Source organism: Macrobrachium nipponense, chromosome 34 (genome assembly GCF_015104395.2).
Source record: "Macrobrachium nipponense isolate FS-2020 chromosome 34, ASM1510439v2, whole genome shotgun sequence".
Classification (NCBI taxonomy): Eukaryota; Metazoa; Arthropoda; class Malacostraca; order Decapoda; family Palaemonidae; genus Macrobrachium; species Macrobrachium nipponense.
In genome coordinates this window covers 13,023,275-13,049,070 of record NC_061095.1, presented here as the reverse complement: position 1 = coordinate 13,049,070, position 25,796 = coordinate 13,023,275, and the positions used below count along the sequence as shown (strand labels likewise).

Below are 25,796 nucleotides of genomic sequence, written 5' to 3'. Positions count from 1 at the left end.
ATCATGAACCTTGGATACTTCCTGGACTCTAGGTGGACTGGTACATGGAAGTATGTCCTGCATGCTGACTGTTACCATCCAATTTCCTTGTTGGATGGCTGACAGGACTGCTCGTTTCCATCCTGAACTTGTCGGTCTCATTGAGAAGTTCAGTGCGCTTACGTCTAGGACAGGCCTCCATCCCACTGACAACGTAGCGACAACAAAAAGGTGGTTGTAAAAACCTTCCAAGTTGATGTCTTCAACCAATTCCACGGCTTCTTTCTTGAAAGGGGACAAAAGTTGATGGGAGAGGAGGTTAAGGGAGGTTTCTCCTTGAACAGGATGGCTATCCATCCCTGACTTTCAGAACCCAAGGTTCTGCTTTCCTGGTTTACCATTGATCCCAAAAGCAGAAGAGCCTTGCACCCATGGGTGCACAGAAGACCTGGTCTTCACTAATGAGGGGCAGGTTTGGTGGTAGACGTTTTACTTGTATGTCCTGAACGGAGATTTCCACGAGGGTGGGCTTGAAAACATCCTCTGCTACTAGGGTGCTTGGCAGACTGAGTCAGTAAGTCTTGTGTCGATTTCTTTTGGAGCTCGGCCGTCACTCATTCCAAAGTTTCTTTCGGGAAAAGGCTTGATTTAATGAGGAGTGAAAAGGAGAGAGAATCTCTGAGAGGGAGTGACTCCTTTGGTGGTGAAAGAACACCATAACTCCCTCTTTTTCGGAACCCCCGTGTTACAAATTCTACTAGCACTTGCGCGCCATCCCTGATCACTTTGTCCACACGTCATTGCCTCAAACACCTTTAACATGTCCATCATAAGGTGATCGAGCTCTGTGGATGTAAACATAATCTTTGCAGAGGAGACAGCTGACCTCCTTGAAGTCGATGAGACTGGGGAAATCCCCTTGGGAGGAGGCAGACTCCCAATTAAGGACTTTCAACTAGGAATCAATCTTGAATAGAGCCTTCTTAGAGGAGGAGGAGAATACCATACATATTAGGTAGTCCTACGGATCCAACAAGTTTTGGCCTCATGAAAATACAGTACAGCCGGAGAAAAGAAGGTCAGATAACAGACAAAAAAATACCTCGGGAGCGATGAAACATTCGAAGTTAGTTGCTTCTGATCAAAAACTTCTTCCTCTGACAAAATTGAAGAGGTCACTGTCTGGAGGGTTCTGTGCTGTCTGGGCAGGATTCTCCAGAAGACTTGAAATACTCCAACTGATATAGAGCATGGAAATCCACAGGGATGCCTTTCCAATGGCCGTCCAACGAGTCCTGGGAACACTCTACAGGAAGCTCGTTCGAGGAGACGACCTTCTGTGGGCAAACCCCACCAATTTCCCTTGAACTGACAGGTTGCTTCCTCCCAGGCAGAGGGTAGTTTAACAGGGACCTTGGTCTAAGAGCGCTAAAAAGGCAATCAAATTCATAGAAGGAACAGGTAATATGATATAATCAATAAGCAAATTAACCTTCCTAGCCTCGGCTCTAGCAGCTGCCTTCCTATTCCTGTTAAATTGAATTGGCTAGATAAGCCCCTAAAACCTGCCATTTTCCCTTGCTCCAGTCCTGACACTAGTCACAGGAAAGAGTAAAAGAATACATTTGCTCCCTAAAATTGCAACACAATAGAATGATTGTCATATTTAGAAGAAGTCAGTCTTGTTTTAGCAGAAAACATAACACCAGATGCACTAGACATAATTCTAGATCCAGAAGTTAAATGTCAAAACCAGCTAAGCTAATATAATTAGTACTTACCAATTTCAAAGAAGTTGTTGTACCTGTTCTTCCCCGAAAGTGTGCGGGGATAGTTACCTACACCAAGAACAAAAAAGCGCTACTGAAAAAATTTCAAGCTGCCGTTAAAGTAGAAACTAATAGCTATGTAATTCCTTAAGTTACTTATACTATTACAATTTTAAATTTCATGTGGAAATTAGTGCCCACAACAAAGTTGTCTGCTACCTGGATATCTGATCCATGTATAAACTTGGATTAATCGATGACTCCTTGGGCCTCAGTAGGAAAAAAAGGTTGTCATAAACTCAGATGAAACTACTATTAAAGGTAGCACTTGAGACTTACAACAAAATATGTCAGGTTCATACCTTTGCTTTACACCTTGTACTGTAATTGAATCTGTTTGCATTGAAGTAAGTTAAAATCATTTACATTACATTGTTTCATTTGAACAAATATTTGTTTACAAGCTTAAATCATTTCTTTTTTAAAACTGTTCACCAAGGATAGCAAGGATGCTGACATATGAAACTTCCTTACTTTTTCCGAGAATATCTGATATGTACTGTCTTGAAATTTATTGGATAATAAGGCAAAAACTAATGGCAATACAGTGGTCACCCCGTATTCGCAAGGGATGTGTACCAGACCCCCTCCGTGAATAGTTAGAACCTGCAAATAGTTGGAACCCCTATAAAAATGCTGAAAATGGCCTATTTTGTTAGTTAAAACTCAAGAAAAACCCGCTAAAAATTTTGATACTTGTTTTTTTAATAGTTTTATCACAAAAAGTGCATTTTATGATGAAATTGATATAAAAAAAAACCAGGAATTTGTGGATATTTCTCATAGAAAAATACCACGAATATGAGAATTTTCCATGAATAATGTGGGGAAATGTTCCCGAGAGAAATCCGCGAATGTGTGAGTCCGTGAATCCGGAGAATGCGAATGCGGGGGTCCACTGTACTTTTCTGTAAACCATGACTAGTGTACATACAGCAATTCCCCCATAATTGCAGACTCATGTATCTGTGGATTTCTATCTGGAACCCCCATTATTCGTGGAAAATTTCCCCATTTGCTGTAATTTTCTGAGAAATAGCCACAAATTTGCTTTTTTTTTATCAATTTCATTATAAGATGCACGTTTCTGTGATAAAACTATTGTAAAAACCAGGTATAAACATTTTTTGGTGGGTGTTTGGTACCCATCCCCTGCGAATATGGAAGAACACTGTATAACTAATAATAATGATGCAGTTTTAAATGTTTTATCAGCATACAAATGTTGGCTATTAGCTTACAATGGTAGGTTTTTTTGAGTGCTGAAGATTACTGTGTGATTTTCTACATTTCATTAATCAAAATATATAAGAACTCATCACCATCAGATACAGCTGCAAAACCTTCAGGAAAATTTGTATTTTTTCCATTAGGTGGAAGAGCTAGTCTAATGTTTTGCATTGTTCTTTTCAAAGTAGTACAGTATCTATTTGGAAGCTTCCCAGCTACTACTTGACTGCACCCAGCAAAGGCAACTGATAATATTAGATAAGGAAAATCAGTTGAATTCTTTGCTTTATTTCAAACCTGTTCAGGCTTAACAATACTGTCACAATATGTGGTCACTCAGGTTGAACACTTTGTCTTCTGGTATTTTCCATATATCCAAGTACTTTTTCTTCACTTTTTTTATGAAAATCTCATAATTACCACAATTTTTTTTCTTTCTCTAACTGAATAAACATTTACTAATAGTATAAGAATAAAAGACTATATGCACTTTCTCAGTCTGAATAAACTGGGAGTCTATTTCCAATGAATCTCTGTAGCTAATTTTCCTACACCAAAGTAGTAACTGTTAGGGTGAGTTGACACTAAAATCACAGTAAGAGGACTGTTAAGCAGTTTGCATAAATGAATAATGAAAAAAGGTTAGCGATGAATTGCTTGACACTGAATACGTTAGGCAGTGAATTTTCCAAATATTGCGATATGTATTAACAAAACATAAATGGAGGTGGATTTGTTAAGGTAGACGTATATAATGCTAAGATTCAGGGCTGAAGTGTGACATGATCGTGTTAAAAATAAAGCAGCTGCAGAAAGATGAGGGGTCCAGCCGCTGGGATAGGATAGATATTAAGAATGTAAAATACTGAAGATTAGTATGAAGGCACAACAAATCATGTGAAGTCCTAGACCAAACTGCAATCTAACCAGAAAATGTACACAAAGGACATAGAGGAAAAAATTCTTTCATGTCAACTTTTGAACCACAAAAATTTAAAATATACATGACATTTTTATCATAAAATTAGATTTAACATATATTTACTTACCAAGCTACATACATGTAGCTGAAAGCTTCCTACTGCAGCAGTCAAAAATTCAAATTTTGCGTTGGCACCAACATCGTTAGTGTAGGTGAATAGGACCTGCCCACTTTCGGAAATAATAGGTACAAAACTGCAGAGGATTCCAGTCATGTAATATTCTTATAATAAAATAAGGTTTTGAATATACTTACCCAGTAATCATATAGCTATAGTTTTCCATGTATGGCAGCCTAAATTCAAATTTCGCGGATAGCACTTCGATTGCTCAGTGTAGGTACAGTGGACCCCCCGTATTCGCGTTCTCCAGATTCGTGGACTCACACATTCGCGGATTTCTCTCGGGAACGTTTCCTGCATTATTCGCGGAAAATTCGCGCATTCGCGGTATTTTCTATGATAAATATCCACAAATTCCTGGTTTTTTTTGTTTGATGAATTTCATCATAAAATGCACTTTTTGTGATAAACCTATTAAAAAAACCATGTAGGAAAATTTTTAGTGGGTTTTTCTTGAGTTTTAACTAACAAAATAGGCTGTTTTTAGCATTTTTATAGGGGTTCCAAACATTCGCGGGTTCTAACTATTCACGGGGGGTCTGGTACACATCCCCCACAAATACGGAGGGACCACTGTATACAGTGCGATCCCCCAATGGCAATACTACGAATGACTTAGCTAATCATTTCATTCTGTTTTATGCATAATGTCCATGAGCAGGGGAGGCAGGTGGGCTCCGATCGTATATATAATTACTGGGTAAGAATATACAAAACCTTATTTTATTACATATAATTTTTGTATAAGAAACTTACCCAGTAATTATATACAGTAATAATACCCCGAACTTATGCGAGGTTCGGTTCCAGACCCCCTTATGTAAAGAAAATTTTTGAGTAAGTTTGGCAGCCTCTAAAAATGCTAAGAAATGCATACTTCTAGAGTTTAAACACAAATTATGACCCTAATCACTCCCTAAATATTACGCTAACTTTTAAATGAAACTAAATTTACTGCAATTTCATTTAAAAGTTAGCTTAATACATTACCCTTAAAAAAAGAAATTAATAGTTATAGGTGTGAAGATTACATACATACAGTATTTCTATATACTATTCTTTCCCCCTTCTGACTGACCGATCTACTTGTAGAAGTCTTCTCAACAACTTTTAAGAAATTCTTTATTCTATTTGTTCTGAAATTCCCTTTTTTATTTGGATTAATACAACTCTTAGTTATGTTGCTAATTACCACACAGAGAGAGAGAGAGAGAGAGAGAGAGAGAGAGAGAGAGAGAGAGAGAGAGAGAAGAGAGAGAGAATTACATAAAAATCAGTATGTTATATGAAGTAAAATTTAAAAAAAACTTGGTTTCACGTCGATATAAGATAAATAACGTAAAGTTCGTATTACGATTATATAAAACAAAAATTGCAAATGGAATCACGTAATCTTTTTACTGAATAAACATGCCGCCAATGTAATCTTAAAAAAAAAAAAAAAAGCTCACAATCACAACAAGACATATTCAAGTCATATTTCCACCTAAAAACACATTGTACGTATAAGGAAAAATAACCATGTCTCATATAAGTCAAGTATCTAGATATTCATTTATACTAACTAGAAGCAAAAAAAATTCGCTCAGAATTGCGTTAAATATGGCGAAATAAACTCGTATTTGCCAACAGCAGATTTCCAAACCAAAACATTGGCCGCTCCACGGAATACTAGCTTAGAATTACCATAGTATTTTATAATACAATACAGGCGGCCCTCGGTTAGCGGCAGAGGTTCCGTTCCTGGCCGCTGACGCTAAGTGATTTTCAACTGTAAGCGATTTTAAAGCCTACGGCCACCACACACCTTCTTTCGAAACTCTAGACCAGTCAAAGGCGCCGTAATCCCACAATGGCGCAATAAGTAAAATTATATTTATGCAGTATAATACTATAGAATTTACTGTACAGTACATTATAGCATTGTAAATACTGTAAAGTGAAAAAAGCCTAGCTTTAATCCTTTGGGTCTAGAGTATGTAAAGATATAATAAGGTAGTGTTCAAGTTAGATCATTAGTCTTACGATAGTCTGATTTTATGAGAGATCAAATTACAATGGCCTAACTTTAACCATCTTCTAGTTACATAAGTTCAATAACAGCAAAAGAGAATTATGAAAGTATGGTTTTAACGTTATACTCGTTGCGTGAACGTGTACAGCCATGAACAACCAAACGAGAATAGACTTTTTTTTTTTTTTTTTGTTTTTTTTTTTTTTCCAAAAAGTACAACCGAACTGGATAACATCCGTTTGGCTTGTAATATTTCAATCATCGTACTACAGTACACTATTACCGTAGTTGTTATAAATGGCGTTATGTATAGAATAGAACTGAGATATCTTAACGTAATAACTTTATTTGCTATAGATCAAAGATCAATATAGATCAAAGATCAATTGGGAAATATACTGTTAAATTTAAACCTAGGTATAACTGAACCTGAGAAAACTGTTCAAGCTGCTAATGACTATTATCGTACCTCGGCAACAAGGATACAGCTCCAGTAAACGTATGCTATCAAACACAAACGTAGATAAAATTGGGATAAAATCATTTCAATCCAAACTACTGTGCTTGAAAGAACACATTTTACTGTTGGTTTCACGCCGATATAAGATAAATAACGTAAAGTTCGTATTACGATTATATAAAGGAGAATTGCGAATGGAATCACGTAATTTTTTACACAATAAACATGCCGCCAACGTAATCTGTTAATGAAAAAAAAAAAATGTAGTTCACATTCACAACGAGACATATTCAATCAAATTTCCACCTAAAAACACGTTGTATGAGGAAAAATAACCTTGTCTCATATAAGTCAAGTATCTAGATATTCGTTTATGCTAACTAGAAGCAAGAGAATTTGCTCAGAATTGTGTTATGGTGAAACAAACTTGTATTCGCCATCAGCTGATTTCAAACCACAACATTGGCCACTCCGCGGAATACTCGCTTAAAGTTGCCGTAGTATTTTATAATACGTACAATAATATTAGAATACAGGCAGTCCCCGGGTTATGACGGTGTTGGCTTACGACGTTCCGAGGTCACGGCGCTTGTCAATAGACGTTATTTCCATGGTTACGACGCATGTTCCAGGGTTACGAAGCATGTTCCAGGGTTACGACACCTACAACGCTCATCTGGGAGATGAAATATGACACCAAAAATGCAAAATAATCAATATTTGAAGGGGTTTTTTTATGAAAAATGCCATAAGAATACAGTTTACATAGTTTTCAATGCACCCAAAGTCCCCCTGGGAGGAGGCAGATGATCCCAAGGAAGGAGCTTCTCCTGTAGCATAAAATCTATATCTCTTCTTGAGAAGCTTCGAAAGGGGAAACGTGACTGAAGCTTTTCCTTGCTCCCTTTTATTATCCAGCCACTCTCCAACCTCTTGAAGTACCTTCTTAGAAGAAGAAGGGAGGACCATCTTGGGAAGTCCAACACTGTCAGGAGTAAATTCCCTCATGAGGAAAGTAGAGGCTGGAGAAACCGGAGTGGCAGGCAACAATGTTAGTCAGGGAAGTTCAACAAGAAGAACTTCAGCAATGAGGCTCAGGCCAAAGAGGGAGCAGTCTCTTGATCCACTGCGTCCTCTTCCAAAGAAATCGGAGTCAATTAATTGTCCTTAGTCTGCGTGGTCGATGGGTTTTTCCTCAGAAAAACCATCAACCCTTCCAGTTGACATTTAAGGGGCGCTAACAAAGAATCTTCCTGAGCAGGGGAAGGAGAAGCAGATGGTTGGTGCACTACTCTAGTGCTAAGTGCCCAACAGCGGGCATTGAATGGTATGAGGCGGGCACCAAGTGGTCAGAAGAAGCAGACAGACGAACAAGAGAGGGCACTCAATGTCTTGAGGGGAGATGGGTGCTCGGAAGTGGAGGAAGCATAAGCTGCCAAGGGCTGGCGCTTAATAGAGACATCAGGGTTCCTATGTGACAAAACACGCTCTAAACCAGAGAAAGACTCACAGACTATCCCAAGTCTGGGGGATGAAGAGCTGTCTTAGGTGCAGAAGGATGAACCTCAAAGCTACAAAACGGTTGAGAGCTGTTGCTGATCTCTAAGTACGAGACTGAAGCCTGACAACGATGACGTTTCCTGTCTGGTGAAGAGTCCACTGAATCCAATCACAAGCAGTTTGCACTAAAAGATACCCCTTTCCAATGGTGTTCTGCCAACACCTGTGGAAGTTCAACAGGTTCAACAGAGGGGGCAATTGTCAGTGGGCAAACCCAACTGGCTTCCCTTGGACTTCCAGTGTGTCTCCTCCCCTGTGTGGGGGAGCGGGACAGGGACCTTCGTCTAGAAGCAACACTGGGACGAACAGCCACCTCCTCAGGAATCACAACACTATCACAAGGCACTGCACTATCACTTTTGAGAGACGACCTCTCCACTAAAGACCTGAAAGAGGTGTCTTACTGCATTATAGCATTTGCGGGAAAATTGAAATTCTTGTAAAACTTCAGAGTCGAGACTGACAATGGTGCCAGGATTTAGAAGCATGGGTGCCTGGAGTCAGAGTTACAGGTAAAGATGTAGGAGGGCAAAGAATTGGTGAAATGATATGAGGTTGAGAGGGAACAGACAAATCCTCAACTACTTTATGAGAAACCTCTACAGAAGCCCTACTTTCAATGCCAAGAGCCACTTTCCTCTTCCTATCTAGGTGTGATTTCAAAGCTTGCCATTTGCTTTCATCCCAATCCTTACACTCTGGACATGTTAACTCTTTTGAACGAACCTTCCTGCCCCCTGCACTAAATACATTTGGTGTGCAAATCATAAAGGTGGGTACACACGTGAGAGCCGAACCTTGTATGTGTAACTGAGTTACGCATATACGGATACAAGGTGTCAAAATGTTGAGGACAAACCGTAACCACATTAAACACGTAACTTCATTACAATCCACTGCGATCATCAGTCTGTCTCTGTCCGGGTTGTTTACCGACGATGGCCACCATGCAAGTAGCAGCTGCCCCGTATATTTATACACATTATTTAACGAAGATGAAGCGAAATAAAAGAAGATGGTGGCAATCAAGGTTATATACTAGAAGGGTAGAATACAGTGGTCGGGAATTACTCGCTGACATGAGATTCCAAGAAGTTTCTGGCCACAGTGAAGTCTTTTCTTCGTAATAACTAATAAATTGAAGGACCTCTTCCTCACTCCAATCAGCCATGGTAGAAATATACGTACTGACTGATCAAAACAGGGGACTCTACTATGGACGGCCTTGTTCATAGTCGGTGTTAACAAGTTCAGCAACCTCTGTTGATACGCGTGTCATACAGGTCCCGTCCACACATTGCGTAACGTTCAAAGAGACTTCCCTTTGATTCGGGGCCCAAAAACCGACACTTGCCGGGACGGAGGGCAAACGGAGCCTCGAACCTCGTGGGTTCGGTGTTCAGGTTCGAGGAACCGTCCACACTTGCGTTTTTGTTACAAGAATCGGTTACAATACAAGGTTCGGTTCGCACGTGTGTACCCACCTTTAGACAATCTGGTTAACTTGGTCTTACACCCTTCTACACAATATCTAATTCTAGAAGAACTGGAGTCTGATGTAATTAGCTAAAGTAATAGCTAATTATGCTAATCACCACAAAATTCACTGAGTATGTCACCAAAATGCTGGAAAATATCCAAAAGAATGACGAATGATGACTGCCAAAAAACACTGATGTTGGTCGGGAGCCAGCAGAAAATGAATTGGAACACACTGCAGTTTTCTACCTATCGTTCCAGAAAGTGGGCAGGTCCTATTCACCTACACTAGCAAAGGTGGTGCCACAGCTAAATTCGAATTTTTGACTGCTGCAGTAGGAAGCTTTAGGCTATATTAATTGCATGGTAAGTTACATATGTAAAAACATGTATGAGGAGGATAATGACAAGTTACCTGGAATGAAATCCTCGAGGAGGAGGAGCTCTGGGCCATCGTAAACGGGGGGCTGCTCTTGCTTTTTCAACTGTTACTCTGCATGAGGAAGAGTAATTGAACAGTGATTCCAAGTAGAGTATGTGAATTATTAAATCAAACAACCAATATGAGAGTGTTTCAAGCAGCATCTGACTAAAACACTTAAAAAAATAATATAAAACATTACAACCTGACTCCACTTTTAATATAACAAATATGATAAGTGTAAAGTCTCACCTTCCTCCTAACAACTTCTTTGCCATTCATTTCATACACAGCATCATCAGCATCCCTGTCATCATCAAATTCCTGTATGAAAATACAAATCCCATTCATATTTATAAAAATCCACCATTATGTACTATATCTATAAAAATTACTTTTTATATATATTAAAAATTCCTAAGGTGAACAACGCTTCCATAAATAATTCACAATATCTAAAAACACAATGATAAATGTTTTACAAATGATGTTCTTTTACAGTAAATCCTTGGAAATATGACCTAAGTACCATGCGGTGGAGGGAGGGAGGGAGGCTGGTTACAACTCAGAAAAGAGCAGATTTGGTTAAGTTTCCTCCCCTAGACTACGGTATCCATTCCCATGCCTCAACCTACCCTACAAACACAAATCAATCCTACAGAATTCATAGCAGCAAGGATACAGCACTAATGTGTAAATGCAACCAATAGATAGTTCTTTTTTCAATCAACCACAAATACCACAGTATGGAAGAGTCCTGGAATTGAGAAGAGAGAGAGAGAGAGAGAGAGAGAGAGAGAGAGAGAGAGAGGAGAGAGAGAGAGAGAGAGAGAGAGAGAGAGAGAGAGAAGAGAGTGTGTAATTGCTGTATGGTTAGTTAACGACTGAATTGGCTGTTGGTTCTGGGTTGTCTGCTGGTGCTGTTGGAGTTTAGAGTTCTGTGTTTTTGAGTGAGTCTTTAGTCAGTCTTTAGTGAGAGCTGGTGATAGTAGTGTCAGCAGCAGTCTTGAAGGAATTGAAAGCCAGTTGAGTTGCGATATTGATTTGTTTCTTTTGTTTAGTTTGATATTGTTGCTCAAGAGTTGTTGTGCCTGTACTGTTAGATTTGTTGTGCTATGAGGTTTTTTACTGAGTTTATATGTGAGTTCCGGTTGGATTATGTGTGATTGTTATAGTTGAGGGTGTTGTTTGTTGGGGAGCTGTTGTGGTTTCTTGTGTGTTGTGAGTTGTTGAGGGTTGTTATTGGTGAGCTGTTGTGATCCCTTGGTATTGTTAGTGGGTGTGTGTGCCTTTTTGTGTTGGTGGTTGTTTGTGCAGTGGTCTTGGGTTGTGGTAGTGTTTTCTTTTGTTGTTGTGTTCATTTTTTGTTGTTGTGTTGTTGAGTTGTGGTCCTTGGGTGTTGTGTGTGGGTTGTTGTTTTTGTTGTTGTTGGTATCTCAGTGACCTTGACTGGCGGACAGCACAGCACAGCCCAGAGTATCTGGAGTGAGTGAGTACTTGTGTTTGTGTTTTTTTCGTTCTGTGCTGGTATAGGTCAATTGTCCTGTGTGAATTCTGAAGTGTAAAAAGGAAAGTGTGGCTGAGAGTGAGTTTGGCAGCTGGATTGGTTAAGTTTATGTCAGGGGGATTCTGCCGCTTGTTTTTTGAGCTTGTGATCCTGCCACAACAGCTAAGGAAGCAAAATGATACCAATATAACTGGTCCACTATCATCAAGTTTCTACAGAAGGAATCAATATCCCAATTTTTAAAAGTAAAATTGTATTTTTCTTAACTATACAAACCTAAGGTCCTTTACATAAGGAATTACTTTCAGTGTAGGCCGGAATCAGTCATAGAAGATTAACACGGTAGTTAGGCAGTTACTGCTTGTCCAATGGTCGGGAGTCCCGCCCGACTGGACGTAAAAATTCCACTTTGCTTTACACCCAAGAATAGATTGAGGGGTGGCATGAGGTGGGCATAACGCATAATGTAAAGGAACTCAGGTTTGTAGTTAGGAAAAATACAATTTACTTTAATAACATTGTGATTTGTTCCTATACATTAAACAAACCCTCGGTCCTTTACATGAGGAAGACTCATTGACTGGAGGGAGGAATATGATAGTCATGTGAACAGACTGGTGTTCGCACAACCGCGGTTCCCATCCTTGAGAGCAAAAGCGAGGAGAGGAACCTGGCCTCTGTCCAACTGGTCGGAGTATGGGAACTGTGTGACCAATGGCCAGACCTCTGGACCAATTCATTAGAGGGAGGCAAGCGTAGCCTCTTGTGAATAGCAAACAAGAACTTTATAGTCGGAAGCAAAAAGACAAATATATAAGTATTGGGTTTGCCTTAAGCCAATGTCCTCTTCCCCCTTGTTAGGGAAGGGACAGATAGGTATAGAATGGAGCTCTGTAATATAACTTACCTGCATCAGCTCCCCATCCAGCATGTGACAACCATGACAGAGAGAGAAGAATGAAAGGAGGAAGAGAAGCCAGTCGCTCTCTCATTCACACCTACATTCACATGGTTACACAAGGCAAGATGCAACCTTGTCCAGTAAGAGGAGCAGGGTAAGCTACACAGCTTGTTGAGGATCCCTGTCTGACAACTCTGGCAGAGGCTCGTATTGTTCACAAGTCAGCCTCCTGAAGACGAGAGTCACATCCCACACAGGAGGCCTGAGTTCCCTGGGTGGGCAAGACCTCTCGAAGCTCCTCATAAGGAGAGAGATCTCCATGGAGGTGGAGATGTCCACTCATTGCAGCTTCAGGACTAGAGCCAAGGTGGATCTATAACCTTTAACTGCGGAGACAGAGAGGAGCTTCTCCTGGTGAAGAAAGAAAAGGAAATTCATGATCTGTTGAAGAGTGGCTCTAAGTGGAGTGGAGAGAGACCCTGTCCATGACATCAACACGAAGACAGCCCACTTTCCCTGTGCACTGCTGCAGAGGGCAGTCTGAGGCGAGAAAAACCTCTCACTCACAAGAGATGGTGGATAACTGCCAGCCATGAAGACACAGACTGCACTGTCGAATTGTGCCATGGGGGAATCTCTCGCGGTGCCTCAGAGAAGAACCAACAGATCAGGATAGGAGCCACCAGAATCATCCAAAGATTCTTGATGATCAGCACCCTGACGATCACCTTGCAAATCAGGCAGGATGGGGGAAAGGCATAGACATCGAGATTGTCCTCTGCAGCTGCCAATAGAAAACCAGAAGTTTTCTGTTTGTACCGGGTGGCGAGCAAGTCTACCACTGAACGCCCTCACAGGTCGAACACCTCTCCACCCATCTGACTGGAGGGACCACTGTCCCTACCAACTGATTCTGGTGACTGAGCTTGCCCGCCACTACATTCCTCTTGCCCGTAATGTATCTAGCAGAGACAGCTCTATCGAGTGTGCCGTGGCCCACTTGTACACCTGCACTGTCAACTGATGCAACGGGAGAGCACTAGGCCCCAGTTTGTGATGTATGTCACTACCATGGAGGCTAGGAATGCTGTCTTGAGTTCCAGAATGTTGATGTGAAGGTCACGTTTAAGCCCACACTCCTGTTGTCAGCAACTCCTCCAGGTGTGTGCCAACCCCCTTTCCCGGTCAATAAGAGTCAGAGAACAAAAAGCATGTCAGAGGGGGAGTGTGCAACTCCATTCCCTATTAAGAGGTTGGCCTGTTATCTAGCCACCAGGCTAAATCCTTCTTTACCTCCTACGTTACAGTGACCGCTACACGTTCTTTAGTCTCCAGTGAAGAGACTGCAGGTGAAGACGCCCCTGTAGGACTAACTTCTCCAGTGATGACAGATGACTGATCACGACTTACCAAAGCTGAGCTGGCTGTACCTGCCAAGAGAGAAACAGATGAGCTGCCTTCCAGAACTTGCTGATCCTCGAGTCTGTGGGGACTCTTGCTGCTGCGGTATCGATCAGTATGCCTAAATACTTTATCCTCTGCTTGGGAAAGAAAAATCAGATTTCTCAAAATTTATCACAATTCCGAGATAGTGACAAAAAGTCAAGGAGCCGATCCCTCCCCGTCCTTTATCAACTGCCGAGAGCGAGCTTGCCAAGGACTAGCAGTCGTCAAGAAACCTCAACAGACATATCCCAAACGATGGGTCCAAGCTGAAACCAAAGTCAAGAGTCCGAAACAAAGTGCCCTTAATTGGAACACTGTCCCCTCTGGAGGATAAAGCGAAGGTACTTCCTGAAGGACTAATGGATGGGTATCTGGAAATATGCATCCTTCAGATCCACTGAAAGAATGTTGTTCTCCCTGATCGAGGCAAGCACTAAGCATGCTGTCTCCATCGTGAACCGAGTTCTGGTGAACGAATCTGTTTAAAGGCTGAGAGATCTATCACCAGTCTCCAGGCCCCTGTAGTCTTCTCCACCAGAAAGACTCGGCTGTGGAACCCTGGTGACGGATCCTGTACGACTCCCACAGCTCCCTTGCTCAGCATTGCTTGCATTTCTTCCTTTAGTGCTAGATCCTTGGCAGAACCAGGGATGTAAGTCTACAGACAGACTGAAACGTAGGTGAGAGGTGGCCTCAACTCGAAGGGGAGAAGATATCCCTCCCGAAGGACATCCACTACTCAGGTCTCGGCTCCATAGCGCTGCCAATGTTGCCCAATGGCTCACCAGGCAACCCCCACCGGTGGCAGCAGCTGAGGGGGAATTGCCGTCCCTAGCATTTCTTGGACTTCTAAGGGTCTGTCCTCCCCAGAAATGGGAACCGTATCGTCACCCCAAGGGTGCACAAGTCGGTAACCGTAGAAGTTCAAGTTTCAGCTCGTATTTCTACTTCTAGTCCTAGAGGGTTCTGCCACTAGTCCTAAGAAGGAACCCAGGGCCTCTGTGGGCTTACCATGGTCTTCCTTGTCTGAAAGGGTGTTGGACCAGGTGTTTTGAACGTGAGGACAAGAGAATTTTCTTCCTGAAAATGGGTGTGTCCATGCTCATTTCAGCCCTCCTTCCCCCCAGGGGAGGGTGGTTAAGGGAAAGAAGGGCTGAAATGAGCATGGAGACACCCCTTTTCAGGACGAAAGAAGAAGGCTGAGTCTTTGTTCACAGCCCCTTCAAAGGAGGAGTCTTCCTGGAGGCAGAGGAAGAGCTTAGGTCAAAGGCGTAGTCGCTGTTGCTCGAGGCCATGAGTCTTAGCAACTGCCTGGTGGACAATTCGATCGTTGTCCTCAGCTCTTTGCTTGTCCAACGCAGCATTCACCATCTCCCTGGGGAAGAGAGAAGGAACCCAGCAACGGTCTATTCCTCAACACCAATGCCAACTCTGGTCCCACAGACCTGGCAACTCGATTCAGGAGGGAGGCCCTCCTCCTAAACACAAGGTTGGCCCACAGGTTTGCCATCTGGTGGGCCAGGTAGGAAATAGCCCTACGTCCAGACTGGCAAAGCCTCCCAAAAGCCGAGTCTTTTCCAAGAACTATTGGTCCTGAGGAGAACGCGACTTTGGATAATGTTTGTTTGTATAGTTTTTGTGGCATGGAACCAGTGGTTATTCAGCAACGGGACCAACGGCTTTACGTGACTTCTGAACAACATCGAGAGTGCACTTCTGTCACCAGAAATCAGAAATACACATCTCTAACCCCTCAGTGGAATGCCCATGAATCCAACTTGCAGCCACCGAAGTGGCAGGCCAAGACATTACCGCTCATGGCACTGAGGCGCTGACTTAAGATACTGTGAGGGACCACAGATCCAGCCAGGAGGACGCTTGTAAAGGCGCCACTGCGGTAGTGTCCAAGCCCATTGCCTCTTGTTGGGTAAACCAAAGGTTCTTGGCAAGAAGATGCTGAAGTAATAAGCCAGGAGTGAAACAAACAAGCTCTGGTTCTTGCCAAGGGTTGTCCAAGGGCGTATAGAAACACCTCTGTTGAGGTAGAGGAGGGGGAAGTAGCTTGTCCGATCTGTTGGCTATAAGTGAAAATTCTCTTGAACTCAGACTGTTCACCTGGTCCAACACCCCTTCAGACAAGGAAGACCATGGTAAGCCCACAGAGGCCCTGGGTTCCTTCTTAGGACCTAGAGGCAGAACCTCTAGGACTAGAAGTAGAAATACGAGCTGAAACTTGAACTTCTACGGTTACCGACTTGTGCACCCCTGGGGTGACGAGACGGTTCCCATTTCTGAGGCAGACAGACCCTTAGAAGTCCCAGAAATAGATATCTTTGGAGGGGAGGGGGAGACAACCTTCTTCTTCCTTGGCAGGGGAGCCTTGGAAGATGAAGGGGACAACAATAACAAAGATGAAGATTATGGAGGAAGACGACGACACCTTGCGCTTCTTTTTGGACTTCTTCTTTGCCAGCTTCCTCAGCATGGCAGTCAGATTCTCCATCCAAGGTGCCACTGGAGCGGCAGCTGAAGCAACGTTCTCCAGGACAGCCGGAACAGAAGATGCTGACACCACAACAGCAGTCACTCGGACGATCAGGGACTGTACAGCAACAGGCACAGACAAAACATCCTTGAAGGCTATCGGAGGGAGGTCCAAGGGAGAAGGAACCCTGGGAGGATGCTCATACATTGCAGGGGGAGACAAGACAGCGGGGGAGGCAGGAACAGTGGCGCCTTCAACGTGTGTGGCCCAGACGACATTAGTACCAAAGGTGTAATCATGGTCTCATGCTGCGTAAACACCAGATGAGGGGGAGCCACATGCCCAGGCACAGATAGTCGTTTGGTGTCCCAACCGCAGAACCATGTCACAAGGGCAGACAAGAAATGAGCCAGAAGCGATGGAATACAGGCAGCCCAGCTTCAGCCAAGCCGGCTGCAAATCCCATCTGTGAGGGCTGTCACACCTGAGGGAGTAAAAAGTTCAGGTTAGTTAATGGAATCCCTGCTTGCCTTGAGGGGGAAAGATCCCCCTTGGAGTGAGCAGAGGCCTCTGAGTATAATTCCTAGTCGGCAGCCCTCCCCCATTCTTCTATGCTTGATGAGTCAACTGAAGAAGAGGAGGGAGAAATTTCCCCCCAAAGGGGAAACAGCAAGTCAGTGAAGCTTATGAGGAGGGAGAGAGGATGACGGAGGATCAACTACCAACGGAGTCGACGGGGCATGTAACCCTCCGAAAAAGCCTTGGAAGTCTTCCCCTAATATTGCTTCCTCCCCTCATACCTTACTCACTGCTCTGCCAACCAGGAGACACAAGTATCACAAGTATTATCAATGTTACATTCATGCCCTTGGCACTTCATGCATTGCTGAGAAAAATGGAGGGCACTTTGGCTCAATGCAACTCCTGGGTTTGCATGTTACACTAATAAATAATGAACCAGCAAACAAAATCACACAAACAACAAGGAAAAATCTTCACAAAAGAATGAAAACAAAATCTCCGACAACAACATGGGGTAGAGAGCGAAAGCACGTCTGTTCACCACGGTGGTCGAAAGCAAAGAGGAATGTTTTACATCCAGTCGGGCGGGGCCTCCGACTATCGGACATGCAGTTACTGCCTAACTACCCTGTTAATCTTTTACAACTGATTCCAGCTTACACTGAAAGTAATTCCTTATTCCTTATATAAAGGACCGACGGTTTGTAGAACATGTAAAAACAAACATTATGCACAAAGTACTTTGAATTATCATATTGCATAATGGTATGCAAAACTGTTCAAGAAACAAAAAAAACATCTTACATAACACAAGAGCTTTATGAAATATGTATACCCACAAGCAACTATACACTTACAACCATCCACTTGTCCAGACTAAACTTCCATGATCCCCTTCCTATGTTTATCAAGCTGCTGGTATCATTTTTCTTATCTACCAAAAGGTAATCAGGCAAAGGTCACCCATGTTTCATTCTTTATACCGGCTGGTGTTATATGCAATTCCTAATTTAAAGAACCGAAGGTTTTTATATCGTGTAGGAACAATTATAATTTACAGTAATGATGGTAGTGTACAAAGTTACTGATGGTAAACTACAAATTAAACCTTTCCCTCCCTCAATGAATATCTTAATATTTGAAGAGATATGATTTTTATCTAGTAACAGTGTGCTGTTCAATACTGCAAACTTAAAAACATTGATTACACTAATTAATGACTGCTGTATTGCTCACAGGCATGGTATTGCCAACCAACTAATAAATGAAGCAGAACACTTGCATGAACTTCTGTCTCATGCTCGACTGGCAACGATAAAAATAGGTATTCCAATTCAAACACTGGTATGAATGCTGTGAAATACTCTAAGCACTCCACAAGCTTAGAACCACAACCTACACTAAAACAAAATTCAGTCAGGATCACTGAGGCATTATCATTCTAGTTTACAAACTCTCCCAACACATTGAATAGTCTCACTGCATGTTTCAAGTGACTAATTCACCTGTACACATAGTCTTTAAAAAATAAACTGATTTTGTGATACCTTGCACATTGAGCCAAGATGAAATGCCACTAGGTATTTCGATGACCCAATACAGGGTGCAATCCTAACTCATTCTAGCACCATATGTATATCTAATGGTGAGGTCAGAACCGACAATTTTTTCTATATCTGTTACAAATAATGTCTGAATCCACATAGGATCTCAAAACCTGTACTTACCACAAAACCAAAACCATTTTTTATGACGATATCTCTAAGTTTTCCATATGATCTGAAGAACCTGTCAAGATCTCTTTCCCCAACTCTGTAGCTTAGACCGCCAACATAAACTCTGGTACCAACCATTTTTTCCTAGTATAATATGAACCTGGAAGGAAAGTCCAAGGAAGAAAAATCAAGTTAGCGTTGATTTATAAAAATACACAAATTACAACTGATATAACCTTTGAAAACAGTTGCAGGTATAAAGAAAGCTTCAAGGAACTGAAATAAAGACAAATCCCAATTCTTTAAAGTAATTAAACTTTCCTCAATCTGCAACAACTTGGTCGGGAAATTTAGCAAGCCTTTTGAGCTCAAAGTTCAATAAAAATAGAATGCATACAATAACTGTTACTACTGTATAGCAAAATAATATACAGCAAACAGTTTCAAAAGCTTAAGAATGTTTTCTTGTTTGATTAGTATGAAAAGCTAGAAACACTTAAGTTGGCAGACATGTGTTTGGTCCAAAGGTAGACTTACAAACTGTTATATAAAGATGAGCAATAAACAATCCAGACTATTCAACTAGCCTAATCATTACAATGGAAATCAAAAAATTATAATAGCTGTTATAGGGGCTAGATACAATAGTTATCAAAAATAAAAATCACATGTGGTAACTACTTGGGATGAAATTAGAATGGCCTTTCCTGCCGCCTTTAAAGAAAAAATCCAAAACTTACTAAGTCACTATTTCTCACATGTCAAAATGAAATTTCATATATTTGCAGTACACAGTAATGATAAAAAAAAAACAACTTTGGGACCACCACAGATATGTATAGTATACAACACTAGAAAGTATTGGAACTCCCAAATCTCTGTAACTTAACACTTTTTAAATATTATACAGTAAATATACTCATACACAGAATTTGTTAATGATTTTAGTTCTTATCTGTTATATTGTGAACTGTAATTATAATTTTTCAAAATACTAAAAATAAAAAATAAATGTACTATTGTTTGGTAAAATTTACACACTTTTGCGAGTCTTTAAAAAAAATATGTAAAGGGTTGGAAATATTCACTACTTTCAACTTCTTGAGGATGATACAGAATTTTTTAAACATTTCTTTTCTTAAACCATGAGCATTGGCATATCTTCCACTTTCCATTGTTTGTTTCCTTTTTTAATTGGCCAACTGTAAGGTTTGCTGGGTCTAGGGGTGTGCTTAACAGGCTACATATTAGCCTGCCCTGTAGGGGCTAACCTAACCTGGGGAAGGGGTTCCTCAAGGCATAAATTAGGTTAGGTCAAGTGGCAACCCTATTACTTTAATATACCCTAAAGTGAAGATGAACTATGAAGGGGCCCAGGAGGGGTATAGCATTCCCCAGCTGAGTGGGTTAGGGTTCTGCTGCTCTGGGTTAGATTAGGTCATAAGCTTATTATTTTAATTGTCTTTTAGCTTACCTTACTAGATGGTTGCCTGGCTAGTAAAGACGGTAGATCTAGGCAATAACTCCGTGTCAGGTATTTCTTTGAAAATTACAGTTTCCTATAGTATTTGGGTTGCTTATTAAGAGTTTACTTCATTTTTGGGGGGTTGACAGTACTAAACAACAAGGAAAATAACATTTGATGCCCCAATCCCTATTGGCTTTCGTATTCACAGGACCGTTCCTTGTAGTCTGTGCAGAGTTATTGCCTAGAATTACCGGAAAGAGCCCCGATCCCTAAGTTAGGGTAAAATACCGAATGGCCACCTGGCAGCCATCTCTACCACAGCGCAACCACCTTCCCGAAAATCTGAAATCATGGCCTTAATTTGTGACTTGGGAAAAAACAAAAACTTACTTCGAGAGGATAGTAAAGCGCTCGAGGTGTTGCCTCAATGGACGCTGGGTCTTGACTAACGTCTATCCTAGGTTACAGGATGTGTTAAAAGTACTTTTTCAGGAAGGTGGTCGGGCTACGGTAGAGGCAGGTCATTCGGTATTTTACCCTATTTGGTTCCTTGAAGTAGCTAAAGCCCTAAGGCCCTAAACCCCTGTTATGTTCAGTTTGGGGGGGGGGGGGGGGGGGGACCCAGCGACCAACGTTGAGTCAAATCCATTCTTGCATTTCACCTTTTTAGGGTGTTCACTCACCATACAACAATGCCTTCCCATTGTCTCCTCCCAAATTTTAGGATCTAGGGTAAAACACCGAATTTTTTGCGTTTGGCCTTTTTACCTACCCCCGCCCCAGGGACCACCTTCCCAAAAAAGTACTTTAACACTAGGGATGCACCAATACCAATACCTGTAAGCTCCATATTTCTGTTATTTAAGAGAATAGGTATATATTGTTACTAAAATCATTCTTGTTGTCTGGTTATTGTATATTAAAGGTTGAAAAATTGAAAGGTCATATAAATCTAAATGAAAAAGAACATTAGATATACCTATTTAGTATTTAATAATCCCTTTATTACCTGGATACAGTTTGGCTTATAGGTATTATGGCTACCATTTGAAGACTTTTAACAATTTAGGTATGTATAGTTCTTACTCGAGTTCATGGGGTGACGAGGAATCTGAAATCCACTAATAGGGCTAAGCCTTTACTTTTATATGGAGTTTTAATTTATAGCTACTAGCCTATACCTATTGGCTAGAAACAGTTAGGGTAAAAAACCGCATGGTACAGGGGTGGACCATGTACGATCAATGTGTACAACCCCAAGAAAAGTACATTATAACGCGTCATGACACCGGAGTAGAGGTCTTTAGCTCCGTTTCTCACCAACAAGAAGTCGCGACTGATGCCCATCTCCGATGTCAGGACGCATTATAATGTACTTTTTGGGGGTTATACATTGATCGTACATGGTCCACCCCTGTACCATGCGGTTTTTTACCTAACAGAGTCATTAAGATTATGAAAGGTTCTGGTGTGGCTTTGTTAATACCTACCTTAGCTACCTATATACATTTTTGGAAGCCTAGAAGGATTTTAAATTCGTATACTAGGTAATGACAAAAAGTATTGGATGGTATCGGCCAGAAAGGGCATCCCTATTTAACATGTCCTGTTATCCCAGGATAGACATAAGGTAGTAGTCAAGAGGCCAGCGGTCCTCTCGAAGTAAGTTTTTTTCTCCCATGTCACAAAATAATGCCATAATTTCTGATTTTCAGGAAAGTGTTCGCGCTATGGTAGTATTAGCTATAGCGTAGGCTAATACTACCTACCCTAGATTGAGAGGGGGTCCAGCACCTCTAAAACTAGAATCTTTTGGCAACGAAATGAATCACAATGTTCAAAGCACACATGAATAGAAGAAATATATGGATCTGCCGAAATACTACCTATATCAAATAGATTTTTTCAACTCGGATTTAAACTAAACATTTAGGTACCGCTTACAGTTTGCCTAACTTGACCGATAAGACCCCACATAGTAGGATTGGCTACGAGTGGCTTGGCATACTAGGAGGGCGTATGCCGACTGACCTGTGAAGGTTCACAATATACAATACCTTATACTTCTCCATATATGATATTACAAATGACACTGACTCTGATACAATTCAGGTAACAACAAAAATACAATACCAACTTCGCTAAATGTTATGGAAGCCAAACACTTGATTATAATGGCGACGGATGTGGCCTCCCTCGAATTCCAAGCTCTAAATTCGGTTTAACTCCCTGGGAAAAATATTATAACAACGACATAGGACATCAGCTATGAACAATATGGTTGGAAGATGCAATAAATGTGTACTTATAAAATAGATAGTTTTACCTTAGTGTTCAAGAAACTATATTTACACACAAGATCTTTCTGTCTTCTGCTAATGATGACGAAATACCAACATTCAAGAATTTTCCTTGTCCCAAAAACAGATAGTACCGATATTTATAGGGAAAAGTGCGTCAAATTTAACGTTCATTTGCTTTATTACCTATATATCAAACAAATTCTGTTACTCTAAAAACAAAACGATCACTAAAATAATGTTTATTGAATGCAGCGGTTGGTTATCCTGTTTCCCTGCGCAACCTCGCAAACTCGTCAACACTTGCGCAGTGACATCCCTCCTCCCACTCGACTCGACTGTCGAAATTCTCTCTCTCTCCCCTTGTATGTCATATATATATATATATATATATATCATAATATATATATTATTATATATATATAGATATTATATATATATATATATATATTATATATATTATCAACATCACCGTGATTAATAATACACCATTAAGCTGCAAAACTGCATTGGTCCATTTAATATCTAATTCGCTCCACCTCGGTATTAATATATTTTCATGTTAATCGAATGAGAATTTTTTAGTCAATAATTTCGTCCTCTCGTGGGTTCGAACCAGCGCACGGAGGAGAAATCAGGACTTTAATGACGTCGAGACGTCCGTGCGTTGGTTCGAACCCACGGGAGGACGAAATTATTGTCAACTAAAAAAAAAAACAAAAAAAAAAATTCTCCTTCGGTTAACATATATGAAAATATATTATTCCGAGGTAGAGCGAATTGGATATTAAAGGACATTATTTTGTAGTTTAATTCATATATATATATATATATATATATATATATATATATATATATATATAAACGAATACCACAGGAAAATTAAAGGCAGAAATCCAAGTGTTTTCGTCTTCATTGAGACATCATCAAGAAATGAATGAAACAGTTGGAAAGAGAGTTACCAGGGAAACAAAAGGATCAAGAATACCAGCTGGTTGATTGTCTAAAGGGTAAAAATCAAAGAGATAATCCAGGATTATCGGATATCACATTGTCACAAACTTAAACATAGATATAGCCATAAGAGAAACATAACGCTTGGCCTTACAAAGTCCAAAAACATATACAAACTGAATATATTAATCTTTTATCTACAACTTTTTTTCATTATGAAGGCATAGAGTTTAAATAAACCAAGACTTGAATTTAGAACACTTGCATTATTTGACTTGATGGAACAAGAGTCAATGATATTCCTTTAAACTGTTGGTTGACTCCAGTTAATAGGATGATCTAAATCTCTCATATGTACGAATAATGCATTCGATATGTGTCCAGTTTTCACAGAATATTGGCCCTGTTTAATTCCGGTTTGTCCGTAATATATTTTATCACACTTTTTACAAGGAATTTCATATATGCAGCCAGGAACATTTGTAGGAGACTTTTTTTTATTACTAAACTCTTAACTTCAATATTACGAAAACAACATTTACGTTAAAAAGCTCTAAAATTCAGTAATTTCTAAATACCTTTCATCATACTTTAGTTTTAGAATGTTATGCTCACTAAATTCAATTTTGTCATTAGTTAAATAAAATGTTTTTCTAGCTCTCTTCCATGCCACATCTACAAAAGTCCTTGGGTATTAAAGTTTCAAGGCAATGTCATAAATAGTTTTGATGTCAGCGTTCATAAACTGCGGTTTGCAGACACGCAAAGCCCTTGAGAACATCCCAGAAAAATCGGAGAATTTAACATTGTGATGGTGATTGGAGGAATAGCGTTAGTTGATTTTCGAAAGACTAAAAAGGCGAAATTTCTATAATTTCTATGGTCTAGGCATTTGTAGCACGATGCCAGAAATGCATTTTTTTTTTCCAGATAGAGCAGAAAAATATTTTCCATTTACTTGAGGACCTGCGGCTAGCTTAGCGTTCGATATTTCCTTACGATTTTTTTGCAAATAGATAAATATCCATACTATTCGATACGCTAATCAAAATGAGTTCAAATCATAATCTAATAAAAAAAAAAAAAAAAAAAGCTTAGGCAAAAACAGAAAATCAACCAAAAACATTTTCAAAAAAAAAATTTCGAACATGAAATATGAAAACAAGTTCAGAGTTTTGATGGGGAATAACCGATGAGAATCTACAGTTTATATATATATTATATATATATATATATATATATATATTATATATATATATATATTATATAATGTGGAGACGAAACAAACAAATAGTTTTAGGGCTCAAAGGGGAAACTTAATATTTTCCCGTAATACACATCAGGTTACTCGGTCCACCATTTTTCGGAATTTCTGAGGAGCTGCTTATTTGTTATTTTATTTGAAATTTGGTACATTTGTCAAATAATATATATATATACACACATATATATATATATATATATATATATATATATAATATATATATATATATGTATATATATATATATTATATGAAAAACAATTAAACTTTGAAACTCGTTCTCACAATTAGAGATTTCATAGCACTCGCAAGTTAAAGATAAGTTTTTCATTAAAAAAAAAAATATAGTAAAATTGATAAAAAAATTAGTGTAACCAAAGATATGTGTTTTTATTATATCCCCAATACTAAATGTCCCTATTTTCTTTTGTTTACAGGCAGACATCTCGATTCTGAACATGGAGAACGCAACCGTGGGGTGACGTCTGCCCAGCCCAGAGATCTTCAGAAATCTAGTTGCTTCTGTACCTAACCGACTGAAGGAGGCCATTCTCCGCAAAGGTTGACCTACAGAGTATTAGGAGGTTGCTTGCCGAGTACTCTGATGCAATATCGTTTTGTTTTTCCACTTTTTAGTTTTATTGCGATTTTTTTTTTTTTCGTGGCATCACGCGTCGAGAGCTCGATGCGGCAATTCTTTTAGGCCAGCATAGTATTTATTAACTCGTTTTTTTTTTCCTTTTCAATAAGTGAGATCTCGTTACTCTCTATTTCGCTTTACCTTCTCCTACTTCGTAATGAGCACAATGTTCCTTGGAAGCTTGAATTTCAAGTCAGTGGCCTCTGTTGTTGATGTGTAAGTGTTTACATAATAAAAATATGGAATGTTAGTCCATATATATAAAAGTCTAAAACTAAAGAGGTCAACCAGATTGCTTGCAGGAATGTGATCAGACTAGAGACGCTAAAGATGACGTATACAATAAGTATGTAGGCTAAGATAACATGCCGTCACCTGTAGTCATTCAATTGTTTATAAACATTAGTCCAAGCTCCCTGCTTGAGACAACTACCCCGACCTATTATTCAAACGGCCTACGTGATCTGTAGCGTGTCTCATTCGATTGTGTGTTCGTATGAAACTATGTCATCTGATAGTAT

General features: G+C 40.1%; 1 protein-coding gene and 1 long non-coding RNA gene across 2 annotated transcripts in view; both read right to left on the bottom strand.

Annotated features, from left to right (window-relative positions):
* Positions 1-2,801, bottom strand: part of LOC135207771 (serine-arginine protein 55-like) — a 39,478-nt gene extending 36,677 nt beyond the window's left edge. Inside the window, exon 1 of the mRNA XM_064239595.1 lies at positions 2,743-2,801. Within this exon, the coding sequence (XP_064095665.1) occupies positions 2,743-2,801 (59 nt within the window). The remainder of the gene's footprint in view (positions 1-2,742) is intronic.
* Positions 2,802-10,342: 7,541 nt separating this feature from the next.
* Positions 10,343-22,530, bottom strand: LOC135207907 (uncharacterized). The gene is made up of 3 exons (XR_010313080.1): positions 22,446-22,530; positions 18,664-18,811; positions 10,343-10,399 (listed from the first exon to the last, which is right to left on the bottom strand). It is a non-coding gene; the product is annotated as an uncharacterized LOC135207907 (long non-coding RNA).
* Between the last annotated feature and the right edge of the window lie 3,266 nt (positions 22,531-25,796).